This window comes from Chelonia mydas, chromosome 5 (genome assembly GCF_015237465.2).
Source record: "Chelonia mydas isolate rCheMyd1 chromosome 5, rCheMyd1.pri.v2, whole genome shotgun sequence".
NCBI classification, from domain to species: Eukaryota; Metazoa; Chordata; order Testudines; family Cheloniidae; genus Chelonia; species Chelonia mydas.
In genome coordinates, this window is record NC_051245.2 from 58,541,072 (window position 1) to 58,561,291 (window position 20,220).

General features: G+C 39.9%; 1 protein-coding gene across 18 annotated transcripts in view; it reads right to left on the reverse strand.

Annotated features, from left to right (window-relative positions):
* The window catches only part of FAM172A (family with sequence similarity 172 member A), a 357,476-nt gene that overhangs the window by 206,714 nt on the left and 130,542 nt on the right, over window positions 1-20,220 (reverse strand). For 12 of the 18 annotated variants that reach the window (XM_043547397.1, XM_037903228.1, XM_037903229.1 and 9 more), the window contains one exon: window positions 9,774-9,857. The exons of the other annotated variants lie outside the window; for them this stretch is intronic. In XM_043547397.1, coding sequence (XP_043403332.1) covers window positions 9,774-9,857 — 84 coding nt within the window. The remainder of the gene's footprint in view (window positions 1-9,773; window positions 9,858-20,220) is intronic. 18 annotated transcript variants of the gene reach the window in all.

Consider the following 20,220-nt stretch of genomic DNA (forward strand, 5'->3'; position numbering starts at 1 on the left):
AAGAGATGTTTTTTTGCTTCCCAAGCTTGCCAAGTGGATATCAACAGAAGGGTAAAATAGGCAAAAATGGCAAGCATTTTAAGAGAAACTGCAGACACTAGGCTGTATGAATGTTAGTTTTCCAGGTAGTTTTATGGGCATTGCTGTTACTGAACATTACCCATTAAATATTAAAAAAACCCACACAAATATTTTAACTGATTTGAATTTCTCATTCCAAGATTGTTAGAAGACAGAAATAAAAAAAACTGCTTTGACTTTATAATACTGCTGTCAGTAATAGTGTTCCAATAGTCTCTAATCCACTAAAACAATTTGCACACTATGAACCCACATTTTATACACTTTTTATGGTGATTCAGAGAAATTACAACAACTTTTTCATTAACACCTAACACGAATAAGCTAATTTGTGTTGTAACTACTCCATTGTAAGATGTCACTTTTGTAGAATATGACGGGTTTAAAGATACCCATCTTTAAAAACTGAATCTATATATGCAACTCATATAAGTTATCAATCTCTAATTAATCCTCAATGTTTTATTGAGATACATGATATAGAAGATTCTATGCAATTAAGTTACAGTGTAATTCAAAAGTTTAATATGCCAACAGAGCACAAAGCTTAAATACTAAGAGTTCACTGGACAATAACAGTGATATTTTTAACACAGGAGACTTATTTTAGATTCTATTTCAGAATTAGAAATTCAAATTCCTTTGCATTTAAATTAAAACACTCAGGACATTAAAGCACTTTACAAATATTAATGAATTAAGTCACATATCCTGTGAAGTTGGAAAATGCTACTATCCTCATTTCACAGGTGTACAAACTCAAATTAGTGAGGTTAAATGACAAACCTATGGTCATTCAAGAAGTCCACGACATAGCTGGGGATAGATCTTCTGAATGTTGTACTTTAGTGAGGTACCCACCATCAGTTTTAAAAATCAGAACCCAAGGCTACAAATGTTATTCTGAAGTTTAATACATTTTTGATCTTGGAAAATCTCTTCTGACCCTAACGTATTCTATAATACAACTGCCAAACTAAACAGCTCAGTTTGAAAGAAAATACCAAACCAAATTACAGTATTAAGTGGTGTAAAGAGAAAATGGGAAAACTTAAGCCATCATGCAAGGAGAAATTAAAGAGAGTTATTTCTACTAAATAAAATGAGTATCCTTGTCTTTAAACATAGTGGACTTGATCCTGCAGTTGGATCTGCATACGCAGACCACTGGTACCACACAGGTGCAAGGGTCTAAGCTGAAGGATGGGGGGAGGGAAGGGTTCTGAGTTTGCCTTTGAAGCTATAATTTATATGGAAAATATTGATTGTAGAATCCATTTTTACAATATATCCACAACAAGTGTATTAACAAAGTATTAATTTTTAGAATGAGAAAATAAAGTGGACTCTATACACCAAATGTGTTAAAGTTACAATTAAGATTTGGAAATTGTGTCTGTATTTAAAATATTTTTCTTTACAAAACTGAAAAGAAACATAAAAGTTCCCATTTTACATCAAGAAACGTGTGTAAGAAAGAGCTCTCCTCACAGCTAGCATATTTAATGTGTTCCTGCAACTGCTCTGATATATACTCATTCTCCTTTACTGAATAGCAGGAGCCAAAATTAATGTCATCGTCAGGCAGTCTAAACGTTTACATTTTCACCTCTGTAAAACACTAATTTAATAAAAATATGAACTCCCCACATGTGAGCACAAAGTATTTTTCGGCTCATTGTGCTTATTTTTGGGTAGATATTTTTGTTTATAATCTGTTTGCATTTAAGAAAGATAAGAAGCTACCTTGGCAAACAGGGGTGTAGTGATCTGGAAACATGACTAGATTTTGCTGAAAAAGGAACTTTCTCTGAGCAACAGATTTTTTTTAAGCTCCAGTAGAGCTAATAAGGATTGAAACAGTTAATTCTAGGTGATTACATGAGTACTTGCCTATTAAACTGACAAACAAGGATATGTAGTGATGACCACCAACAGGAAACTAAGGGAATAAGAAAGCGGACGCCCCAAATGAGCTATACTCCAATATTGAAAACATCAAGCTATATCAAGTAAGAAGTATTAAAAAAAATAAGTTTCTGGTCAACTCAAATCCTTCCTACTTCAATTGAAAATCTAAGCTATAGTCTGACAGAACTGAAGAGGTTGAAACTCCACTACAGCAAAGCATTTAAACTTGTCCCTCCAGCCAACCCACTAATGTTAATAGGACTCCTCCTCGTCCTCACATGATTCAGAGAAACATATGCTGAAGGGTATTATTAGATTGGGTCCAGTGTGCTCAACACCAACCCCAGGACTGAGGCCATAGTGCCTTATACCTTAAGATCTCGAAGCCTGTTACAAATACTAATGAATTAAGCCTCACAACCTCTGTGAAACATACATTCAGAGCTGCCAAGTTTTGCGCAGCTCTATGTGTTAAATTTCTTGCAAGTGACATAGTCACTAATTTTTCCCTTGGGGTGCCCCAAGCAATGAGACAGGTATGGGAGGCAGAAATCTATCCTTTACACCACACAGAAACAGGGACGGCCTGGGGAAGCCAGGGTTGACTATCTGTCTTTTTAAGTTCTTATACTGAGTCTATCACCATGACGTTTGAGCCTGTTTGGGGAGTCTAGAGAAACCAGAGAGGACTAGGATGTTGGAGATAGTCAGTGGCAGAGTATGGGGGAAGAAGCCTGTGGGCTTGCTGTAGGGTAGGAGCAGGAGAGCCTCAGGCTTTTGAAAGCAAGTCAGGAGATCCTGGAGCAGTTGGTTGTTATAAGGCAGCAAGAGTTTGCAGCCTTGCTGGGGAAAGCTTGGAGCATTCTGGCTTTGCTCCCCATTAATTCAACATCCTGCCCAATCCCATTAGTTTCCCGCATTCTGCTTCCATTTATTGTCTTCTTTCGCTTCCTACCCCTGCCACCCCATCAGCCTTGCTTCTGATCTTGCTCCTCTTCAACCCTCATAACTTCCCAATCAAAAGTTGTGCAGCCAGCAGTCCCCATCTCTAGCTGTTTCCCATGTTTCCTGAATACCCTCAGAGAGAGCATTGTCCCATCACTAGCAGAGAAGAGAATTTCCACATCCTGAGTGCTGGCTTTGCAGTGACCCCAGTGGTTAGGAAACTGTATCATTCCAGCAGAAACGTAAGCATGCATGACAGAGACGGGGGAAACTGAAAAAACATTTGAGTGTCGTGACCACCATATGACATTTGGCAGCTGTGATTATCATTCCTTCTACAGATGCAGAAGGTGAAACTCAGGGAAGTGAAGTGCCTTGCCCAGAATCACACAAGAATTCTGTGGCAGAGCTATGAACAGCAGCTACATCTCAGCTTCATACATTAACCATATGACCATCCATCCTTCCTACAGCTAGATAATTTATGACTGGGTCAATAAGAAAGCATAGTCAGAAACCAAGAGGATTCAGATTTACTAAAATGATGTCAGGATATTACACACCATATCTAATCTCTCTGGCCAACACTAGGTCTAATTTCATTTAAATGTCAACGCCTGTCATGAACTGTCAGCCAGTAGGGAGACTGGAAAGGAAACAGGTTTGTATATAGCTACTCCCCAACACAAATACACCAAGCTGAACGAGTAGAGGTGCAAGGAGATAACTCTGATTGTTCTGTGTCACCTGAGGATAGACAGAAGGGAAAAAAACACAAGATCCAACATAGGACACATTGGACCTTTAACTTATGATATTCAGATGAGGCAGGCTAACAGGCAACCAGCATAAAGGTTACTGAGGTGTGTTAAGAGAAGTGAGGGATCTGAACACCATGGAAAAATATAATAGGTACTGGAACTAGGGATGCCGCACCCCCTGGCTTGAAGTGGTTTTCATTATATGCAGGATTTAGTTTGATTCAATGGCTTTCAGCACCCCCACTGTAAAAATTGTTCCAGCACCCCTGAAACATATAAAGTAGTGTGTTGGATGAGAGAGCCCAGTCTGTCCAAAAGGAGAATTTCATCGGCAGAAGTCTCACTGAGGTCAAAGTCAGATCTGAGTTCCTGAAATGTTTATTGAGACAAATAGTCAGTGTCAACATATAATTATCACCCAAATATTCCAGTCCAGTGGTTTTAGACATGGAGTGAATTTGTTTGGGAAGGGCAATTAACACATTAGGATGATATTGCTGGATACTAACGGAAGATACACTACTCTATTACAAATCCTTAGTTGCCTGCATTGGAAGCATTAGTAAGAATGAAGGCTTATTTGCATGGGGTAGCATATATTGTTACTATTTGTTGAGAAAAAACAGTCTGGTGAAGACAGTAGGTCGATATGTTTTTCTTTTGCTACATGTGAGGCAAGATTATGAGGCATGAGGAGTTCTGTGAGGGTACACAGCATATTTAACTACAAAGACTATCCACATCCAATTAGACGAAAATTTGCACACAAAAGGGTTGGTGATAGATTAGACATTCTATGAACACTAAAAAAGAATATATGCTGAAAAAATTGAAGTCCAACTGCATTTTGTTTATGTTTAATGGGAGAAGGATGAAGCATCAGGGAGAAGAGCAGAGCACTTAAAGACTTGCCATTTCTGAAAATAGGAACTTCTCTTCCAGATTTTACCCCAAAGAGGCTCCTGTAAAATATGTGTTTATATCATATATTTGCTATAACCAGAAATTAGTAGCTGTCTTAAGGACCTGCAAAGTATGTAGATGGATGAGGACGCACTTGATACAACTTCAATAGCATATAAACAGTGCATTTAAAAATAACAATACACGAGAATTAAGATAAACGTGATGCTCCAGTGAGTAGGGCCAGATATATATCTGGGTGCCATCAGTAGTTACAGCTCAAAGTAAAAGGTTTGGGAGTATGGGAAGATCAGAAAAAATATACTCTCTCAAGGTATGTACTCTGGTGCTTCTCAATAAATTATATTCTGTGCTTACTTACCAAGGCAACAGGAACTCTAGAAATAGCTAATATAGTTAGATTATAAACACACACACACACACGTATCTGTGTGCATGACTTTAAAAAATAAACCAGAAACTTCTACCACTAAAAATGGCTAGGCATATGAAGTATAAATTTGGTTTGGAAATAGCCATCACTGAGGAAAAAGTGCAAATGAGGGTTTCAGAAAAATGGTTTCTGATTTAACTGTTATGACCCACTAAAAAATTATACACACTACATGTATGTTATATTTTATATGCAGTTTTCAAGCTAAGCTTGTAAAGTTCTGCAGGTAGAGAAGACCACAGTACATATATGTTCAGAACTAATCAAGTTTCACAAGGAATGCTTTTGGGAATAAATGAATAATTCACTGCACATCCTGGAAGATTAAAGCTCTTAAATTTCAAAGGGGAAGGTTTCTCTCCTGTGGCCTTTTCAAAATGCCCAAGTGGAGAGTTTCCTTCAACAGACGTCACAATACCTGTGGGACAGGGTATTCTGATCATGTTTAGTTAACCTAAATTTTTGACAGTCCACTGGGCTGCCACCTTCCTATTGCCCCTGTTCTGAAGCAAGAAGCCAGCTGCAAGGATACATTTCTAAAACTTTGATTGCTGCCAGCACAGCCGTTTTGCTCACCAGGTATCTTTTAGGAACTCTGGACATCCTAGAATTAAATTAGTTTTCTAAATGTTCCCCTTTAATTGTTCTCATCTACCAATGTTCTCCTATAGTTCTTTGGCCCCCAGAACATTTCTCCTTTGCCTTGTCTCTTTACACCTCCTCTTTCCTTCCCTCTCTCCCCCATCTCACAGTATCATTTTCCCATCCTTTCTACCCTCTCCGTACTACTCCCAACATCTCTAACTTGTCTTATTGCTCACCCTCTCCCTAGCTCCCTCTCGCCTTCCCCTCCTTCTCTTCGATTATATTCTGCCCTAATCTTGGTGCTGCTTCGATTCACTACTCTCCACCTGCCAAACTTTCCCTTGCCACCAATTCTGATGATCCAGTCCCTCCCCCTCTAATCTCATGCCTGTTTCCACACTCGCTCTACTCTTTCTCCTGCTCCCTCTGGAATGCTTGCTCCATCCCATCTCCTCCACCCTGAAAAAATCTCCACTGCCATCTATGACCTCTTTACTTCCCACTCTTTCCGCCTCTTAACTCCCTCTGATACCGTTTCTGAAGCTGCTGCATAAAAGCACCTACTACTTTTCCTTCCACTCCCCCAGCCGAGTCATCTTCCAAAAATCATGGGGGGAAGGAGGGGACACACAGAGTTTCTCATTTCCCAATCCTGCCACATCTAACTTCTTCTTCCCATTCTCACTCATTCTCTTCCTTTGAGCAACATTCCATCAAAATCTTTTCTCCTCTCTTCCTCATGTTTGTGAGATCTATGGACTTACCTCCTTTCCCCCACTACAGTTCTTGTCTGACTTTGACTCCTGGGCTCTTCTTACTGTCAGAATCCCCCACCCTTTTCCTCAGCAATTTTAGTTTCCCGAATGACATCCCACCTGATCCTCCAGCCACCCATTTCCTAGATCTCACCTCCTTCTTTGACCTGCAACTATGTATCAACTGTACCACTCAACAAAATGGCCACTTTCTTGATCTTGTTTTCATTAAGCACTGCTTTCTCTGATTTTTCCCCTCTTTGACAACCTCCTCATCTCCTTCCATATTACTCATTGACCTTCCACCACATGCTTCCACCAACTTGCAGTCCATCAACATCCACAAATTCTCTTCCGTGCTCATTACTTCAATTACTTTCTTTCCATCACCTTTGACTCTTTTGTCCCTTTCTCCATCACAAGGTCTGCCCAGCCAACTCCCAGCCCTGGCTCAGCTCCAACACCTGTTGCCTATTCACTTCTTGTGCTGCTGAGCATCTCTGGCAGAAGTAATGTGATCATACTGATTTTCTCCATTACAAGTTAATTTCTTCTTCTTTTAATTCTGACGTCTTCTTAGCCATTTTCTCTTCCCTCACTGAACCCTGTACCTATAAATCCAGATGCCTTTCATGACTCATCTCCCTACTAAAACACTGATTTCTTCAAAGAAAGTATCAAAAAGATCTGATGTGACCTCCCCCTTCATGTTCCTGCCACCCTTCCCCACACCCTACACTCTCCTCCTTCTCCCCATCACTGACACTGAGACTTGTCTGCTCTTCTCTTTCAACTACTCTTCCTGCATTAGTGACTACATCTAATCTTTTAGCATCCTTCATCCTCTCTCTCTCTCTCTCTCTCAAATTCATCAGTTTGCTTCCCCTCCTCGTACAATTGTGCGCTAATTTCCCATTTCTTAAGAAAAACAACACTGCTGACCCTCAATCTCTCTTCTCCCTCTCATCTCCAAACTCACTGGACATGCTGTCTACACAGTTTCTATCTTTAACTTTCATTCTTCAGTATCTCCAGTATTCCCCCATTTTACATTCATCTAAAAATACTTTCAATACTTTGTATTCTATCCTAAACTTCTCTGAACTGTCTTCAGCTTTTGACACTGTCAACCAATCCCTACTTTTTGAAATGTTCCACATCGGCTTGCATAGTGCTTTCCTCTTGTAGTTCTCATACCTTTCTGATCATTCTTCCAGTGTCTTATTTGAGGAGTCACCCTTTCCCTCTCTTCTGTCTATTGGAGTCCCTCAGGGTACTAAAATACAGCCTTTCCTCTCTGTCCACAAAAACAATATTTTTGTCCAAGCCTTCATCATCTTATCTGTTAACTACTGCAACTTGCTCTTTTCTAGCTTTGACTAGGTATAAACTTGCGCCTATCAAGTCTATTAAAAATGCTGCTAAGATCATCTTCTTCGTTCGTCTCTGTGACCACATCAGTCCTCTCCTCTTTGATTCCCTCCATTGGCTCCCTCTTCATCACCATCAAAAAATAACTTCTTCTCTTTACCTTAAAGACCTTTCATAACTTAGTCCTACCCTATCTAGCTGATCTAGTAACAAACTGTGAAATTGACCTTTCCTTTGTTCTGCCAAAGTTCCCAGCCACCCACCTGTCAGCTTCTCTCTAAAACACATCTATGCTTTCTCTGGTGATGCCCCTTTATGCATGGGAAAAACTTCTTGAAAAAAATCGATATAGCCTCTTTATTGTCCTTCAAATCCCTCCTTAAGGTACACTTTGCCATACTGCCTATGAAACCTAATCTGCTGGTCATAGCAAGACAGGTTTCCTCTTCCCCTTCTTTCCTTTCCCTACCCCAGTTAAAAACACCAAATTATAATACGTGTAACTTATAAAGCTGTGCCAGTTCTTCCCCATACTCATTCACTTGTATGTTCATCCCCATACCCTATGCTTTGCTTGTTTGTGTCTTTAGGCTGGAAGATCTCTGGATCAAAAATTCTCTCTTTTCTGTGTTTGTGCAGAGGGCAGCATAATGGGGCCATCCTGAATCAGGTTTTTGAGAGCTACCATAACAACGGACATTCCTTTTCCTTATCCCCCCACCCCCACAAAAAAAATCTCTGGAAAATTCTGTCCAAAAATGGCATTACATTTTTTTTTTTTTTTTTACACAGGTAAGCACTTAAAAGTCAGAAATGACAAAATTAAAATTGCACAAGCAATGGTAACATTGCCACCAGGGGCATATAAATAACAATATTGTTTAATTACTAAACCACATAATATTTATCAAATAAGAACATATAATAACAGACTATGTTTTCTATAGCCATAAATATACATGTAGCATCTTGTACTATTAAGTAGTATTATGTGCATGTCATATAAACACAGCCCATTTACTACTGGTGGAATTCTGCACCAACAAAAATAAAAAAAATGTGCACCAAAAAATTAAATATCTGTGCACAATATTTTAAAATTCTGCAAAATTCTGCACATTTTATTTGTCAAAACAACACAATATAATCACACCGGTTTCTTAATTTATTTCAAAATACCTGTCAGCAAGTAAGTCTGTTATGATACAGACAATAAAAAAGATTCAGGAAATGTTTTTTTGACAAATAGATTCCTTACCAGGCATAGTAATACAGAACTTTGAATAATAATTCATTTAAACTACAATACAGAAACATATTTCCTGCACCTCTCAGAAACAGTGAAAAGGCTTGGGGGAAGTCAGAGGTAATGGAGGAGCTGAAGAAGAGGGAAGTAATTGCTGGGAAGGAGCCTGGGAGTGAAGCTGGAGAGTTGCTGGGTATCGGTGGGAGAAGTATAGAACAGGTGGTTTTTTTGGAGGGATGGAAGGATTGTTGGAGCAGGGAGCCCCACCCCCCCAGCAGACTCTTTCTGACCCACAGCCTCTCTCACTCAGTCACGCGCATCTGCCCCGTCCTCATGTGTCCCTGCACCCCCACTTAGTCACCCCTTCCCCCCACATGGCCCTGAACCTCCCTCCCCCATTCCCATGTGTCCCTGAACCCCCACGCAGCCACCCCTCCCCATCCCCATGTGGCCCTGTGCCACCAGTCACCCCCTCCCCATCCAGCCCTGCACCCCCAGTCACCATCCTCCTCCTATCCCCATGTGGCCCTATACCCCCCCTCCAAGTGTCCCTGCACCTGCACTCAGCCAGCCCCTCCACCTGTCCCCACTGGTCCCTGCACTCCCCTCCCCCTGTTTCTATGTGGTCCTGGGCCCCCACTTCCATTCAGCGCCCAGCCCAGTATGTTCCCCCACTAGCCCTTCTGAGCCCCAGTCTGTGACCCCCAACAGCCCCATGTGCTCTGCTCTAACCAACCCCTCCATATCCTCTCACTCCTCACCTGGCCCCATGGGCAGGGGACTGTGAGCCTCTTCTCTTCCCTATCCACAGAGTGCTGCTCTCTGCCCTGGTGCCAAAACTGCCCCTGGTGGGTGAAAGATGTAACTGCATCACCTGTCTGGCCGAATGTATTTTCTGCAGAGAAATAAAATTCTGCAGGGGGTCATGAATTCTGCATGTGCGCAATGGCGCAGAACATCTCCAGGAGTATCCAAAAGAACTTTGTATGAATAGTATACTGTAAGACATCCTCCAGATTTAAAGAGACATCAATTTAAATATCACATTTCTATCTAATTTTTAACTGTTATTACAAGTAATACCCAATCTTATTACCAAAAAAGAATAGAGAAAAACTATTTTCTCTATTTTTCCAGTTTGTTTGCCTTATGCATTTGACAGCATTCTATAATAAGTTGCACTGTTTCCCTCAACAGTCAGTCAGGTTCCAATTCAGCAAGGTATTTATGCACACGCTTAACTTTACAAATGTGAGTAGTTTCCTTGAAGTCAAGTAAATGTTTGCAGGATCAGGGCCTTCCTGTTTCCTTTGTAATCTGAGTGGTTTTTTTCATATAGCAACCAGGGAGAAGAAAATCATTTCCAAAAATAAGAAAATGAATTGACAGGGAGACTCAAGGGCACTTTAATGATCTAGTGACCCCTTCTGGCCTTAAACTCTACGACTCTAATATGTATGTAGAAGTTCTATGTTATGCCTATCTAGACTATAACTTTTAAACCAAATCTAGGAAAGCAACTCTAGTTCAAAAATAGTCAATATGGTTTATGATCACATTACAAGGATTTTTATAGGCATGTCAAAAGACTCAACTAGAGACATTTTAATCATGGTTCTGTTGAATACAGTTAATTTTAAACCAGTTTAACGCTAATGTGAGCAGACTATATTGGTTTTGTGGCAGAACCATGTTAATCAGTCCCTGCTGGGCAATCTTACAAAGCATAACAGAATGCCAACCATTGGGTTCATTCATTCATAATTTCAATTTTGTGTCAGTATACCTCCTTTTAGTAAAGGAAAACTGGAGTAACTCTGTGATGAATCAGGACCAGGTGTTGTGATAGAATGTTCGTCCCAAGTAGGGAAAAGAAACACAGACGTTTGCCATTTGCACATATCTACACTTATTTGGACTGAATATGCCAAATTCATCCTTGTTGTTACTCAATGAAGTCAATTAACCAAGGATGAATTTGTCCCAATGTGTGACTCTTCAAGTGCATGGGGTGAGCATCTGCCCCCAATTTGCTGGAAATAATTCCGTCTTAATGGCCTGTGCCCAGATCCTAGACAGCTTTCCATAAACTGGTTCTAGTTTTAAACACTGCTTTTCTCTCTGACATTCCTGGCCTACTGGTTGTCAATTACAATGTCAGGAAGTCTACTCACTGAAGAACTGAGCATAGAGCAGCTTTCTTTCATTTTGTCTTTATGATTATCTGTAGAAGAGAGACAGGGTCCATATAAGCAAGACATGCTATTCCTGCTGCTGCTACTGTGTACACACAGACACTCCATAACTGGTGTGATGCCATTGTTCATCGCATATCCACTCCCATTCACCAAGGGAACTTTGGCATCATCAGGACAGGCAACATGAACAATAAGAAGAAAGAAGGGAAAAGAGCATTTTGCCAGAAAGGCTCACAATCAGGGCCATAAATGCTGCTGCTGCTACTCTGGTTGGCACACACAGTATAAAAACACTCAACTAAAGCTCTGCCTGGGGATAAGGCAGAGATGCTGGTGCAGGCTACTCTACAGAATGGAGAAAAACATAGGTGTAGTTTGACTTCTATATTTGGGGGGACAGTGCCAGTCAGGCCAAAAGGGCCACGCGTGTAGGGGAAAATTCCACGCCTGCCCGAGACTTACAGGGTTTGGGGCAGCAACACCTCCTTGCTCCCCCGAAACTACGCTGTGGGGAAAAATTAAATAAGAAAAGATTATCCCAGGCAAGAAGACTTGGAGAAGCAGAAGAGACAAGAGAAGGACAGAGTTACTATGAAGGACTGGAGCAAGAAGAAGCTGGGAACATGGCTATGGCTGGGAAATTAAGAATGGAGAGAATGGAGAGAAAGGAGATAAACAAACTGTTGAGGCTTGTACAGAAGAGGGAAGGAGAAAAACCAAAGGAAAGGAACTGGAACTGGTGAGATCAGGGTATTATACCTGGCAGAGTTCCTGGGGAATCTGGGGTAGCCATTCACATTAACATTTTTTAAAGTGGCTAACTTGACATACCTTGGGCCTTATTATGCCAAGTATAGAATGTATACTAAATATCAGGAAAAACTTACTCACCGTGATATATAGTAGGATGTGGAAAAGTCTCCCACAGGAAATGGAGGAAGCCCCGTTACTTGGAACATTTATATAAATTTGGATTGCATGAAGCACTCAATAGTATAATGGAGGAACCAGTGCTGCACTGTCAGGGGGATAAGAAGATCTAAAAGATATTTTCTCCATCTGATTCTATGGACCATTAAAGTGTACAAGCAGTAGCTAGGGACACGGAGATATTTTGATAGGTTTCGTGATCTTCATTCATCCGGAGAAAATTCTATGGTTGAAGGTGGGGAAAAAAGCGAGAGAAACACTAAGCCATGTGCTTTCTTATGGTTATTGTTTCTCCACTAAGGATGTTACCAATATCTCTACATTCTAAGAGAGACTGAAATAACCTAGAGAGGCCCCACATATTACAACACTGAAATAAAGAGAATCTTAAAAGTGCTGTCACAAGTCCCAGCATCAAATTAAATGAAGGAAGAACAGAGTCATGTGTCCTTGGGGGAAAGAGTCAGAAAATTGTGAGGTTAGTGGCACTGATAGTGGGGCTAATAATGTCACATTGAAGACGACATAAGACTAATGTGTAACTTAAACGTTGCTTATTGTGTCAATCTAGCAAAGTAGAATTTTTCAGGCTGCCTTACACAAGTTAAAAAGCAGAAGTATCATTTCATCAAATAACATTTAAGTGAGAATCTAGCCATTTGGGCAATATTTTTCAACATTTCAGCAAAACAGCTGGATGGCAGCTAACGCATGTGTCTAAAATGCAATTTCAGATGCAGGGAAGAAACTATTTTGATGCTCATTTCTAAGAATAATACAGTGCTGGAGCACACTCATATTTGTAGATGTTGTATTCAGGAGTGTATATTCTGTGAGCATTTACCTAGAGTCACAGCACTGGTAATTCAGGATGAATAGCTCAGAAATCAGCAGGTTGTGTTTTGTACAGATGCTCTACATGTAGTTAATATAATCAGTGGGCTCAGGAGCAGTGCTAAGATGGATGAGGTGTTGGAATGTGTTTGGTTTTGGAATATAGGTGCTTAAAATAATTTCTGCTTTAAGTTATAAAGGAAAGGCAGCATGTTGTTTAAACACTGAACTGGAAATAAGGAACTCAAATTCTAATTCCAGCTGTGCCACTGACTCAGTGTATGGTCTCAAGACAAGGCACAGTCTTGCTGTATCTCAATTTCCATATCTGTGAAAGGGGAATAAATAATATTGATCTTTTTATTTTAGGAAGTTTAGTTTGTAAATTCGTTGGGACAGGTAATGTGTCTTATCCGAGCCTTGTAAAGACCCAGGTAAATTAATAGCATTCTTTCTTCTTTTAGTATGTGTCACTGTGGATCCCACTGTAGGTGATTGGCAAGCAGTATCCCCTCTGGACAGTGGAAATGAGGACTATTAGCTGCATAGATCAAATAAAAATTGGAGTACTGCTCTGTTGAACTTGGCCTCAGACCTAGCTGCCATGTCAAAGGTGTAATGTTTGACAAAGTTAGTGGGTTGCTCCATGTTGTGGCCTTGCAGTTCTTCGATACTGGCACGTTTCTGAAGTAGACTGAAGATGCTGCATGTGACCTGGTGAAGTGTGCCTTCATCTTCAGAGGGTGAGGCTCACAGCTGATAACGTGAAAAACACTGCATGATCCACTTAGAGTTTCTATGCAACAAAATAGCTTGGCTTTCCACTGAGCCAGATATGGCCACAAAGGGATGAGGAGACAACCACCTTGTCCCTGTGAAAGGATGTGTAAATAAATTCAGCCACAAGGGTGTAGAGCTTGCTGGACCCTCTGCACTGAGGTAATGGCAACCAGAAAGACCATCTAAAGGGTAAGGTGATGTACTGAACAATCCAATAGAGGTTTGAAAAGAGGCTCCATGAGTCTTAAGAAGACAATGTTGAGATTCCACATAGGAGTCAGGTTTTTAACAGGTGAGTAAGCATGCAGGAGGCCCTTGAGGAATTTTGACACTGTTGGAGGTAAGATGACTGAATACACCTCTATCGAAGCATGACTTGCTGATATTACTGCACAGTGGACTTTGGGAGAAAAAGGTGCCAATATAGTATGTTTCAAGGGCAGCATGCAGTTGAGGATCTTTGATATTGGAGCCCCAACTAGATTCAGATTATGCCCATACAGATAGCTGTTTCCATTTGGAGGAGTAGTAGATGGCTTCCTGCTCTGTATGAGAATTTCTTGAACCTGTCAAGAACAGTGTGTCACTAGTGCTCAACCAGCCAACATCTAGCCATCATGTATAGCAAGTGCAGAACAGGGGGCCGTACCTGGTTATGGTTCTGGGATATCATGTCTAGACAGATTGGGAAATGGACTGGAATCCAAATGGACATATGCAAAAGGTCTGACAGGCAAAACTGCCTCAACCAGAAAGGCGCTGTTAGGATCAGCATGACCTTGTCCCGTCTGACTCGGGATATCACTGTGGAGATTAGGATAATCATATGAAAGGGATACAGGAGAACTGGAGACCTCTGAATCAGGGACATGTCAGTGTCAAGGATCATGCCACTACTGGAGCAGAAGTTTGGGCCTTGGTGTTGTCCTCAATGGCAAACAAATCTACCACAGGAGTCTCTCTGCAGTGACTGCACATGGTTGGTTACTGTGTGCCTGCCTAAGAAGTCTACCAGGTAACCGCTAGTACCTCGAAGGTGCAGAGCCAGTGAGTTACCCAATAGAGATGGCACCAAATCTACAGCCTGAAGGGTTCATGGTAGAGAAAGGATGACTTTACTTGTTTGTATAGTTCATTGTGGACATGTTGTTCCTTAAGATCTGCACTGTGGAGCTCCACCCAGATCAGCTGGATGACTCCGAGCCATCAGGATAGTCATATGCAGCTTCAGAGATGATTACTTGTAGTTCACAAGGAGTCCAAATTGGGAAAAACAGGGAGAGGATGTATTCTAGGGCTGTCAAAGTCTCCAGCTGAGACCTGCCCCTGATCAGCCAGTTGTCCAGGCATGGCTAGACACTAATTCCCTTACTCCTTAAATGCACTGCCATTACTGTAAAGCATTTGCGAATACTTTTGGTGCTGTGGAGCATCTGAAAGGTAATAATCTGTATTGATAATGACTGGATCACACTGTGAATCTTAGGTACTTCCTGTGGGCCAGGCAGACGGCCATATGGAAATACGCATCCTGCAAGTCAAAAAATCTATGAAGCAGTCTTAAGACTGAAGAGATGGAGTGATGGAGGGGGGCGTTACTGTCCTAAACGTGAGATGGCATATATATTTGTTGAGTCTTCTCAGGTCTAGTATATGACAAATAAGGTAAATTAATACTGGGGATAGAAGTTCCTTCCCTGAATATTTGGCACCTCCTTTCCAGCTCCTAGATGAAGCAGTGAGACCTGTTCCACTTGTAACAGGCTCTTGCAAGAAGGGACGGGAAAGGAGAAGTTGTAGCGGGGTAAAAAATGGAATTGAATGGAGTAGCCATGAATGATCTTTAGCACTCACCTGCCTCATGTTATGGCACACAACATCTGGTGGAATGGGGTGCGGTGGTTTCTGAAAGTTGTGCTTTCTGGACTGGATCTGATATGATTCACAACAGTCCCATCAAATATGTGGACATGCCATAGGAGCAGAATGCATCACTGAGGTGGAAGAAGGCTGTTGTGCCTTGGATTTTTCTTGGCCTGGTACTCAGGTTGCCTGGCGTAATAGGTGGGTGTCCATTGTGTCAGCCGGGATTGAAAATGGTATGGCTTCTGGAATTGGGTTGATGTGTAAATCGCCAAGCAGCACAGGTGGCCTTTGAGTCCTTTAAACAGTATAAAGTGCTCTCAGTTCACTCACAAAATAACTCCACGCCTTCAAAAAGCAGGTCCTTGATCGTAGCCTGTCACTTCACAGGAATGCTTGATGCTTGCACCCATGATTTTTTGTGACGATAGCTCTAGCCATGGAGTCAGAGGCATCCTTCGGCACCCATAAGGTTGTCTTGGCCACCAGTTGGACTTCCTTGATTATTTCCCGGAGTTATTCACTGTCATGCAGGAGTTTCATGAGAAAGGGTGTCACTCTATCCCAGGTTATGTCATATTTAGCCTGTAGGATCCACCAATTTGATACTCAGAATTGTAGAGAGGCTGAAGAGTAAGATTTTCTCCCAAATAGGTTAAGCCTTTTTGGGTCGTAGTCCTTATGGGTACTCTTCTTTTATTTATATTTTTCCTATGTCACTGAGACAACTAAGGTGCCTGGATTGGGTTGGGTATGGAAATAGAAAAACATGAACCCTGTTTGGCGCACCTAGTTCAGCTTTTTTTCCTATTTTTGCTGTGGGAGCATCTGCCACCAGGCCTTAACTGGGTCAATCAGTCCCTCACTTATGGCACGAGTGATCCTGGTTGGACTGGAAGATGTCAAAAAATCTGAACAATTTCTGAGATTCCTTTGATATGACCGATGTCTCTATTTCTAGAGTCTCAGCAATTCTCCTGACGAGCTCTGAAAGGTTCATAGATTCCAAACCATTTTCAAAAATCATGGCTATCATCACACACAAACACCCCACTAGTTCTATGCAAGGATACAGAGTATGTATGATACATAAACATATGTATATCATATACATGGCCAGAGCATAGGTGAATCAGTGCATCTGAATTTACAGACACCCTTTATATTTTATATATGCACTTTTATATTTTCACAGAGATTTAGAATTCCTAGTTTCAACTTTGAGCTATACTGTCTTACATCTTCACAGAAACAGACACATTTCAAATTCTACTAATAAACTTTAAGGAAATCCCTATACTGTACTATTATAGTAGTTCAAGATAAGCCCTAATGTGCAGTTAAGAAATGACATAAGATAACAGCCGTTATACTTGCAGTTTGTCTAGTCAAAAATTCTACCATCTTTATCACCAAAAAAAAGATAAAATTTTCACATAAAAAGACACGTCTCTTTAATAAAGCAGAGATGTTATTAAAAATAAGCCCATGTCAGCAAAGCTTATCAACTATATGATATAAACCTTAAATACAGTAACTATTTTAGAAAAAATACAAAAGCCACATCAAAATGATACAAGACAGACTCACAAATATAAGGAAATTATTTCCAAAAGACTGCAGAATACAGAATTATCTCTCTCTTTAACTCACCCCATTTTGCCTAGGTATTGCAGCTCACATGGTACTGCACAGTACTAAAATAATTCATTGTTCAGAGACTCTTATCAGCTGCAAAGCCAAAGCTGGAGCAGGGCCATATCAGCTGCAGAGCCAAGGCATAACAGAGTGGAGGGTGGGGAGGACAGATTGCAATGTCTCCCCATTCTTCTGCTCCTACGACAAAATATTAAACTCTGAATTTCCTTGGTGGTTTTTGTTAGGTGAACAGAGTTTATTTTTAAACAGAACTATAGTATATTAATGTGATAAAGTGTCTGATATAGAACACAATTTTATAAAATGCTGCAACAAACATTTTATCCTTTTATGAAGGTTAATGTGTGTATGAAACCTTGCCCAGTAAGTATAATGAACAGTAAGACTTCCTAATACTACATACAAAGATAGTATAGTAAAAATAATCTCAGTGCCATTTGTTTTCTAAATCTCAAAGGGTGTATAAAAGACTAGTTTAGAACTTGAACAAAAATAAAAATACACATGAAATAAGAAAACTTGCATCCTTATCACCAAAATCCAGCATCTGTAATGTTGTTTGGGATAAGAATTAAGAAAAGAATGATGATCATCATAATATCTAGGCTGATAATTTGTACACCAAAGCCCCAATTCAACAAGCTACCTAGGCACATGCCTAAATTTTAGGATATGAGCTTTCCCATTCACTTCAATGGGACTACATACAGGCTTACATTTAGGCACGTGCTTAGGCCCCTTGCTGAATTAGATCCCAAATCGAGTTAACACTTAAGCACATAATTAACTTCCCACATGAGCTTAAGGCCCACTTATTTCAACAGGTTTTAAGAGCATGTTTAAGTATTAATAATATCTAGTTCTTATCCAGTGCTTTTCATTAGTAGATCTCAAAGTGCTTTTTGAAGGAGGTTGGGATCATTATCTCCACTTTACAGAAGGGGAAACTGAGACACAGAGAGGTGAAGTGATTTGTCCAAGGTCACCCACAAGTCAGCGGCAGAGCCAGGAACAGAATCCCGGTCGCCTGAGTCCCAGGCCACTGTTCTATCCACTAGACAACACTGTTGCTGAAATAGTACTTTACTGAATAGGTATGGAGTTGAGCTCATGCTTAAGTTCTTTGCTGAACTGGAGCCTAAGTCCTGAAATCAAGGTTAAAGACACAAAAACTTTTAAATAAAATTATACAGTAAAACTTAGTTTAAAAACTCCCTTTTTTCCAAATGGAGTTACAGCATACAGGGTAAATTAACAATACATTACATTACTATAGTGCCTGTATCCAAAGGATCTTAAAATATTTTACAAACATGAAATACTAAATCTTGTAATTACTTCTGTGAGGCAAGTATTATCCTAAATTTTACACACAGGGATGCTGAGGTGCAGGCTAGGGCCAACAGTTTCCAACACAGGAGCCCAAAGTTAGCCACCTAAATCTACATTTAGGCACCTGGCTTGATTTTAAAATAGGTGTTCAACATCTGATGCTCCCCAAATTGAAGTTAATGGGGGTGTGCACAGAACCTTAGAAAGTCATGTATTTTTTATTTAGATGTGTAAATATATATTTAAGTGTCTAACTTTAGGCATCCACCCTTGGAAATGTTAGCCTAATTGCTTAGGATATGGCATAATAAGTCTTTGCTTAGCAAATAAAGAGAATAAAATATTGCTAATGGGCATGGCCAGGACTTTCCTAATGTAAACCATCTCAGCCATTTCAAATCTGCTTTATTTGCCAGATATAAAAAAGTGTATATATGCACAGTGGACAAAATGTCAGTATTTATGTTAATTAACTTTTTATGTTGACGTTTGGAAATGTAAAAATAGTGGAAATCACTGGATTACCCAAGAGACCATCAGAACAAATTTTTTAAAGCAGCATATTTTCAAAAGGTATTTGGGAAAACAGTGAAACCACTTGATAACCTCCTGACCACAGCAGCACTATCAAGTGACATTAAAATTATCTAAATGCTTTCCTTTTCAGGACTAATCAGGCAGGACTTTTTATTTACTTTTTCTGACTACCTCTGCAAATCATGACTGTCCCCTGCTGACCATTTGACTATTCTCTCTCTCTCACTTTGTGCTACCTTACATTAATATATAGTAATATCTACGAAGAAGCATATATTAGATTTAGTACCACAACTGTGTAGTTTGGAAAAATAAGTCTTTCTGTTCAAAGACTGCAACCTCTTTCTTATGCATGGTAACACAATAATTTCCATCTGCAGACAAACACACACGGGGTGGGAGGTTGCGGGGGGGAATCTAGCATTAAGGTAAAGATAGATTGTAAACAAAAACTATAAAATTGTATTTCAAGTAACCAACGCTATGGCTTTATTTAGTAAATGTTAGATTACCTTAAAAAAACCATGACAAATTATTTTTACACAACTACCAGACACAATGTAATAGTACATTTTAATTGTGTATTTAGAAACAGTATATACCAGGATCCATAAATAAAGTTTTTAAAATATACACAATCACGATGGAAAACCTAGACAAATATAAAAATAAATTATTAAAAACACATTTTGAAATATATACATGCTCACTTCCTCCAAGTTACTTTTTATTAGTCATTCTCTGGTAAAAGTACATTTCCCATAGGAGTTGATTACGTAAATATATACATATAAATAGGCAGATGAAGTACAGTTGAAACAGGAGGACAGAATCAAGCCTGAACTGCAACATACCTAAAAGTAAATATATGAGAGAATTTTTCCTCCATAACTTTCTTCAATCTGGGGTTATAGATATATTTAAACAAAAAAACCTTGAGTTGTTTTTGTAAAAACTCCATACATAATTTCTAAAATTATTTAAACTTGAATATCCTTGACAGAACTGTAAATTGAGGTGTACACAGAGAAAAAAAATAAGTGTTTGTCTACAGTGTATTATATTTTACTTCACT